General features: G+C 55.1%; 1 protein-coding gene across 1 annotated transcript; it reads right to left on the minus strand.

Moving 5' to 3' along the window:
- Positions 1–2,851: 2,851 nt before the first annotated feature.
- On the minus strand, positions 2,852–4,033 carry UTS2R (urotensin 2 receptor). The gene has a single exon (XM_003786533.1). It carries the CDS (start codon positions 4,031–4,033, stop codon positions 2,852–2,854), a length of 1,182 nt encoding a protein of 393 aa, XP_003786581.1.
- Positions 4,034–8,500: the final 4,467 nt, after the last annotated feature.

The following is an 8,500-nucleotide window of genomic DNA, read 5'->3' on the forward strand; positions in this document are numbered from 1 at the left end:
TAACTCTTTGGGAGAAATTTGGAGAAGACTCAAAAGTATAAAGTAAAAAAAACCTACCTAAAATTTTCCCATCTAGTAAGCTTTTATGCATATGTGTATACATGTGCAGGCATCTACACATGCCCACAATAGCCACTGCACACACACTCAGGCACATACCACACAATCACACACACACACACACAAGTGCACACCACATGCTCTCACACACACACACTCAGGCACACACCACCCACTCTCACACACAGTCAGGCACACACTTCATATTCTCTCTCACACACACTCTCTTGTTTCTCTGAATAAAACAGGATTATGTTTTGTAATTTTACATCCCATTTTTTCTCCATTTACCATTATGCCTTAGATTTATCCCCTCAGTGAACCTTCAGAATGATGTCATTGCTAGTCTCTGAAACATGATCTGCCTCTCACGACCATGTCATAATCTCTTTAACAACTGTGGAAAATTCCATGGTTTCTTTGGTTCTTAAAGTAATGCTGAAATGAGCACTTACATGCATAAGTCTTCATCCACATCTGATATTTAAGTTCAGATAAAATCCTAGCAGTGGAATTGCTGGAGCTAGAATAACATTTATGTGGCTGTTGGTAAGTGGCACCGACTTTGCTCCTTGGTGTGCCATTCCCACTTTGGCTGTGTCTTTTCTTTGGAATTCTACATGTCTTATGTAAAACAGATTGCTCACTCTCTTTCTGAAGGGTCCTAGGTTCTAGGCCACACCTCAACAGCCTTCCCATTTGTTATTTTAGAAATATATTTACTGGTATTTTCTCTTCATACTTCTATGATTTTATAGCTCCCATTTACATATAAAATCCCATCTGAGATTTACTTTGTTGTAGAGACTCAGCACATCTTCCCAGGGTGAACAGCAGCTGCGCCTATGCTGACCCAGGAGAAGTGGGGGCCTCCCAGAGAAGTGGGGCCGGGGCAGTGAGTGGTGGCTGGGATTGGACCACTACCAGGCACCATACTCAACCCACACGGCATGTGCAGGCAGGTGATTAGCACAAAAGCTGTCTTGGCGCCAGCGGGCAGCATGTGGAGGGACTGAGGAGTAGTCTCTCCCCAGTCCTACAGCCCCAGGGCTGCGACCTGAGCATCTGAGCATCAGGCAAATACAGATCTAGCTGGAACCAGTAAGCAAGAGACCAGCCCTGGCTTCTCTACAAAGACAACAGCTTCAGGAATCAGGCTTCACGCAAGAAGGATTTCTAAGCCCCAAAGGTCCTCTCAAGTATCACAGAGGCTATGGGTGGAGAGCCTCAGGAAGAGGTTCCCAAGCCCAGGGTGGGGGCGTACCTACCCCATACCCCATTCTACAATTGAATTCAACAGTAAATTGCAGTTTCTTTTTCTTTCTTTCTTTCTTTTTTGGACACAGAGTCTCACTTTGTTGCCCTTGGTAGAGTGCCATGGCATCACAGCTTACAGCAACCTCAGATTCCCAGGCTCAAGCAATTCTCTTGCCTCAACCTTCCGAGTAGCTGGGACTACAGGCGCCCACAACAATGCCTGGCTATTATTAGAGATGGGGTCTTACCCTTGCTTAGGCTGGTCTCAAACCTGTGAGTTCAGGCAATCCACCTGTCTCAGCCTCCCACTGCTGGGATTACAGGTATGGAGCTACTGCGCCTGGCCTCAAATTGCAGTTTCTTTTCGTTTTTTCAGGTAAACTTTCATGACAAAACTTGCCACTGCAAGGTTCTGTGGCACCCACTCGTGATGCCACCAGCCAGCGCCGTCTAGGTCCAGAGCAGAGTCATCACCCCAGAGAAACCTGCACAAATCAAAAGCCCCAGAATAGGTGCTCAGTGAGACAGCCCTGCCCTCACTGCAGGTGCCAGCTCTAGCTCTTGGGTCACAGCCCCTAATAATGGGAGCCCCTTTGGGGCTGCAGGAGGTGGGCACCACCAGGCAACAGGTAGGGGCAGCCACGAGTATCCCCAGGCCTGGCCGCGAGGTGCTGAGAAGCAGGTGGGAGGCGGAGGACAAACTGGAGGAAGGGACAGCAGTCTGCCCAAGGCAGCTGGGGTAGGTAGGGCAGAGACTACCCAAGGGTGCTGCGATGTGGGACCTGGATTTCATTGCTGACCAGACCTTAGCTCCATGTGGGTTGTGGCTGGTGGGGCCCTGGCAGGTCGGGTGAGCAGCCTTGAGCTTTGCTTTCTGCTCTTTGCTGGGCAGTTCCTCCCACCCACTTCCCACCCTGCAGCCTCAGGGGTACCTCCCCCAAATGAGGAGGGGGACTCCCGTGTGTGGGGACAGCAGGACCAGTCTCCAGCAAAGGCCCTAAAGGCAGATGCACGCCCTCCCCAGCCAGACTGATAGCCTCCCCATACACTGTGGGGTTTTTCAGGGGAGGGTCTCACTGGGCTCCAACCCCCTTCCACCCTCAGACCTGCATCCCAGGTGCTGAGGCAGGACTCAGGGAGCTTAGATTTTACTGTTCTTGCACTGGAGATGTGAGCAACAGGGCTGTGGGGAGGACCCAGGGCTGGAGGTGCGAGCAGTGGAGCCGCCCAGAGGGCTCAGGGCTGGAGATGTGAGCAGTGGAGCCGCCCAGAGGGCCCAGGGCTGGAGGGACCAGCAGGCCACTCACCACTCAGGGAGTCTGACCCACTGCAGCCTTCAGAGGCTGGGTCAGGCCTCAGTCTCCTGGAGGCGCGCACAAACGGGCAATATTGGGAAGGTAGAGTAGGGAACTTTCCAGAAGAGGACTGAAGGGTAGGGCCTGGCAGTGGGGAATGGGGGACTCTCTACAGGGGCCACAGGGGGAGCCTGGGCACAGGCCCCTTCCCTGTCTGAGCTCCAGCTGCTGTGCCATGCTCACACTGGGGCCCTGGGGCCCTCTGATGCAGGCCCCCCAGAGACCACCAGGGACAGCGTGATGGTCTCAGTGGCCTGCTGGCTACAGGAGGACAGGGAGTGACCTAAGCCACATTGGAAGCGGACTGGGCACTGCCGGGAGCTGTGGACGCCTGCAGGTCCAGGGCTACTGCTGCCCACCGATCGCAGGTGGCCGCGTAGGTGCTCACGGTAGTTTTTGGTGAGCAGTGTGTAGAGGAAGGGGTTGACGCAGCTGTTGCCATAGGTGAGGCAGGTGGTCAGGTAGTTGACAATGCGTGCCATCCGGGGCGTGAGTGGCAGGGCCTCACGGTACTGGGCCAGCAGCTGCCATAGCCAGAAGGGCAGGAAGCAGGCCCAGAAGAGCAGCACAATGCTGAGGATAAGGTAGAGCACCCGTGGGTTGGGCAGCCGCCGTGTCTGCTTGAAGCAGGCCTGCTGCGACCGCCAGTAGGCCCGGGCCAGGCGCACATAGAGCAGCCCAATGGCCAGGCCGGGCCCCACGATGCTGGTCCCAAAGAGCAGCGTCAGGTATGCGCGGTGGGCATGCTGGCCCCAGGCCGGCAGGCAGAGGCTCTTGGGGCCCCGGTGGACCAGCCGGACGGCCAGCATCATAGGCAGTGTCAGCAGCAGTGCCAGCAGCCAGGTGCCCAGCACCAGGAGCTTGCGGTAGCCCTTGGAGCGTTGCACCGTGTCCAGCGGCCTCAGTACTGCTGCGTAGCGCTCGCTGCTCATGACGGTCAGCGTGAAGATGCTGGCATGCATGGTTAGGAAATCCAAGCTGAAGAGGACCCGGCAGCCCACATCTCCAAAGTGCCACTTCTTGGTGATGTACGTGGCCACAATGAAGGGAATGCTGAGCAGATAGAGCAGATCGGCCAGTGCCAGGTTGACCACGTAGATGTACATGGAGGCAGAGCCACGCAGCCAGCGGCACATGAACACGAGCGTGTAGGCATTGCCCACCACACCCACCATGCCCATGGCTGACAGCAGCGCCCCGATAGCACCCGTGGCCACCAGGTCCTCCAGAGAGCTGGGTTCTGTAGGGATGGCCCACGAGCCATTGAAGGACACGTTGGGGCCATCAAGTGGTTCAGACACAGAACTGTCTGTGACAGCCAGCACAGGGATCTCACTTGCACACTCGGGGCTCAGGGCCATCTCTGCTCCTCACACTGGGCTCAGGCTGCTCTGTGAGACAGGGAGGGGCATCTGTAGGCAACCAGCTTGTCCTATGGGAAAAGAGGTTCATTAAATATGCAAGTCACAGCCAGGCCAGCTGACTCACATCTATAATCCCAGCACTCTGGGAGGCCGAGGCGGGTGAATTGCTTGAGCTCAGAAGTTCAAGACCAGCCTGAGCCAGAATGAGACAGAACCCTGTCTCTACTAAAAATAGAAAAAGTAGCCAGGTGTTGTGGCTGGAGGCTGAGGCAGGAGGATCTCTTGAGCCCAAGAGTTTGAGGTTTCTGTGAGCTATGACACCATAGCTCTATACCTCTACCCAGGACAGGATAGAGTGAGACTCTGTCTCTAAATAAATAAATATGCAAGTCAGGCTCCCCTTCCACCTCCATGAGGTCACTGTGACGGGCACACTTCCTACAGGGCTGTGCCTGCCAGGCTGTACAGACCTGGGGTTCTCCACTCCTTTGTCCTTGGGAATTCTCAAGAAGACACCAGCATCTAAGAGGACCCAAGAGCCACCTGGACCAGCTGTCCCCAGCACATGGTCCCCGGGATACTCACTTCAAGCCTCAGTGCAAGTCCAAAGACCTCTGAGTCCTCAAAGCCCAAAGCCCTGGACTTGGCCCAGCCATCCAGTGTACCTCCCAGGCTCACTTTCTTATCTGTGAACCTACAGGGGCCACTTACCCTGGAATTCTTTCTCTCATTTTATTATATTTCACTGTGCTTTTAAAAATATGTTTTCTTGGCTCAGCGCCTATAGCTCAACCGGCTAAGGCACCAGCCACGTACACCTAAGGTGGCGGGTTCAAATCCCCAGCCCGCACCCGCCAAACAACAATGACGGCTGCAACCAAAAAATAGCCAGGCGTTGTGGCGGGCGCCTGTGGTCCCAGCTACTTGGGAGGCGGAGGCAGGAGACTCGCTTGAGCCCAGGAGTTGGAGGTTTCTGTGAGCTGTAATGCCATGGCACTCTACCCAGGGGGACAGCTTGAGGCTCTGTCTCAAAAAAAAAAAAAATGTTTTCTTCAAATTACAAAAGTAATAGCTGCTAGGTTTTGCTGTTGTTGTTGTTTTTGACAGGGTCTCACTTCATTGCCTAGGCTAGAGTACAGTGGTATCATCCCATTTCACAGCAACTTCAAACTCCTGGCTCAAGCAATCCTCCTACCTCAGCCTCCCTAGTAGCTGGGACTACAGGCACCCACCACAATGCCTGGCTAGTTTTTCTGTTTTGAATAAAGACAGGGTCTTGCTCTTGGCTCAGGCTGGTCTTAAACTCCTGAATTGAAGGGATCCTCCGGCCTCAGCCTGCCAGAATGCTGGGATTACAGGATTGAGCCACCACACCCAGTCAATAGCTGCTGACTTTAAAAGTCCAAACAGTGGTACATATTGCAAGGGTACATGTCAAATCTATTAAGAGTCGAGTATAGATGTCTTTTTTTTGGGGGGGGGAGACAGAGCCTCAAGCTGTCCCCCTGGGTAGAGTGCTGTGGCATCACAGCTCACAGCAACCTTCAACTCCTGGGCTCAAGCAAGTCCCCTGCCTCAGCCTCCCAAGTAGTTGGGACCACAGGCGCCCACCACAAAGTCCAGCTATTTTTTGGTTGCAGCCGTCATTGTTGTTTGGTGGGCCCCAGTTAGATTTGAACCCACCACCTTAGGTGTATGTGGCTGGCACTTTGGCCACTTGAGCCACTGGCGCCAAGCCAAGTATAAATGTCTTAACAGAATAATTAAGTAAGTGAGGTGAAAGCTATGTTAGCCAGTTTGATGTAAGCATTCCAAATTGTATATAAAATCAGCACACTGTACCCCATAAATGAATTAGTGTACACGGTTATGATTTAACTTAAAAATTGTTAAAAGAAAAAAAATTAAAAAATCCAAACAGAAAAATATGTGAGGTAAAGATGAGAAGGCCTTTGTAACCTCCATTTATCATACTGGGAAAACGAACCTTTGTCCCTACCTCACACCACACACAAAATGAATTTCAGACTGTTGGCAAACCCACATGTACAGAATTAAATTGATCAAAAGATCAAGCTTCTGGAAGAAAACAGGAGGATATCACCATGACCTTGAGTAGGAAAATATTTCTTAGAAATGAACAAGAAATACAACAAAAGGCGAATCAAATGAACTTCATCAAAATTAAGAGCTTTACTAAAAGTAAAATTATAAACCATGGGCTAGGAGAAGACCATTAGAAAATATATCAAAGAAAATTAGTAACCAAAATACAAAACAGAAGTGCAAATAAATAAGGAAAAGACAAGCCAACTGAAGAAAAAAAAGACAAAGAACTTAAGCAGGAACTTTTCAAAAAAGGATATACATATGGCCAACAAGCAAGAAGTATAAATCAAGACCACAGCGAGACACCACTTCAGGCCACCCAAGTGGGCGGAGTCAGAGGTGGACACGCTTGGTGATGAGCCGCGAGGAGGTGGAGGAACTAATTCCCATTCACCACTGCTGGGGATGCAGAAGGGGCTTCCTCTTTGGAAAATAATTTGGCACCGTTCCCTTTGTACCCAAGATAAACAACTGCACACAGCCCCTCAAAGACAAGAGCAAGAATGTTCACAATAGCTTTATTCCTAACAAGGGGCTGGAACAAACCAAGTGCCATAAACAGGTCCTCCTCCCCTAGTCCACTCAAGATAGCAGCTCTGGGCTCAGTCTTTCCCCTGCACGTCCACGGTGACGATAACACGGTTATTTCTGGGCATCTGCTGCAGAAGGGTACCCGGGCAGGCCCACTGGTGTGAGACTCCGGCGCTGGCCCAGTCTCTGGCCTGGCAAGCGGAGCTGGTGCGTTCTTTCCCATGCGGGTGGCCCGGGCCCCACCTGCCCAACGCCCGGAACCCCGTCTCTGCCCACGTTCCTGGAGCCCACTGGGGGCAGCCCGCCTTTTCCCAGATCACTGCCTAGAAGCCAAGGAGACAAGCCCCGGGGGAGCGGCCACCACGCTGCACCCCGCGCCTGAGCCAAAGGGATTCCAACTGCGGAGCCCAGTCCAGGCAGGCGGCGCGCGCCACAAGCGCCCCTGCTTCCGCGTCCTCGCGCCGTCGCATGCGGCTGGAGACCTGGACTCTGTAGCCTGGAGCCCTCTCGGCCTCCAGTAGGGCCCAGAATCCGCGGGGTCGCCCAGCCCAGCCCGCCCGGGGAACGCACCGAGGTTTCCGCGGCCGGGAATCGCGGGGGTTGGCGCCCCCGGCACCCCGTACCCAGCACCGCGCACTGGTGCCCGCATACGGCAGCACTCGCTCCGGACCCACCTGTCCCTCGGCCTCTAAGCCGTCAGATCTGTCCGCCGAACCCTGGGTCACGCCCGGGGACAGCCACGTCGCCGTTCGGCGTCCGCTGGTTCCTGGGGACCCGCAGACAGGCAGCGGGCGCCACGCACCGATCACCGATCTCCGAACTCCGAGCGAAGCGGGACCGCGGGAACTTTCCCGAGCGCTCGCCCTGCCCGGGGACGCGAAGGGGCATGGAGGCTCCGCGCGGTCTTGGCTGCCCAGGCGTGCCACGAAGGGTGCGAGCCCGCCGGTCCCGCCAGGAAAGCTGCGCTGCGCCAGCTGGGAATGCGCCCCAGCCCCGCGCCAGCGCCGGGATATTAATAACCCGAGGCTGCGCCGCCCCCGGCGGGAGGGGAGAACGCTGGGGGGCGGGAAGGCAGACCAGAGGTCCGGGCTGCGGACGCGGAGCCTGGGAGCCTGGGAGCCTGGGAGCCCGAGGGCGCCAGAATAGGGCGGGAGCGCGTTCCCGCCGAGGGCGCGGGCTCTGTGAGGGTCCTGGAGACCCCTAAACCGGCACAGGATCATATAGAGGAGGACAAGGACAGGGCAGAGTCGCCCACTCAGGTGGGCTGGAGGAGAGTCGTAGTCTGACTAGCCCTTCAGGTCTGGGGTTTAGGAGTGGACTGGAGCTGCCCGCGACCTCCGGAGACAGGGGGAGCGCCTGTCCCAGCTCCGGTTCAAGGTATTCAGAGCAGCCTCTCACACTCTGGCAGAAACTCGGCCCCTATCCTCACCAGGGGCTCTCTTGCCAATTGGGGGCAGGGCACACCCTCCTTCAGCCCCAGCTGGACCCCATGGCCCCCACCTGTGGCCTGGCCTGGTGAGCATCCAGGGGGACTCCGGTGTCGGCGCTGCAGCCCAGCTTGTGGAAGGGCCTGTGACAGGTGTGTGGTCAGGTCCTGTGTGCTGGGGCTTCCTAGTGCTTCTGTGGGACCCCACTGTTTCCCCCAGCCGGCCACCCCTCCCTACACCTTCCAACAGCTCTTCTCCCTCCCCTGGGTCCTTCTCACTGGTGTTGTCTTCTCTGGGAACTCTGCTCTCTTCACACACACGCTGGACCCTTGTGGGATCTGGATCCACCACCCTTGTGTTGTCAGGGTCCAGGTGGCACAGTCCCAAAGAGGAGGTT

The sequence above is a fragment of the Otolemur garnettii genome, unplaced genomic scaffold (genome assembly GCF_000181295.1).
Source record: "Otolemur garnettii isolate 467f Iridium unplaced genomic scaffold, OtoGar3 scaffold00018, whole genome shotgun sequence".
NCBI classification, from domain to species: Eukaryota; Metazoa; Chordata; class Mammalia; order Primates; family Galagidae; genus Otolemur; species Otolemur garnettii.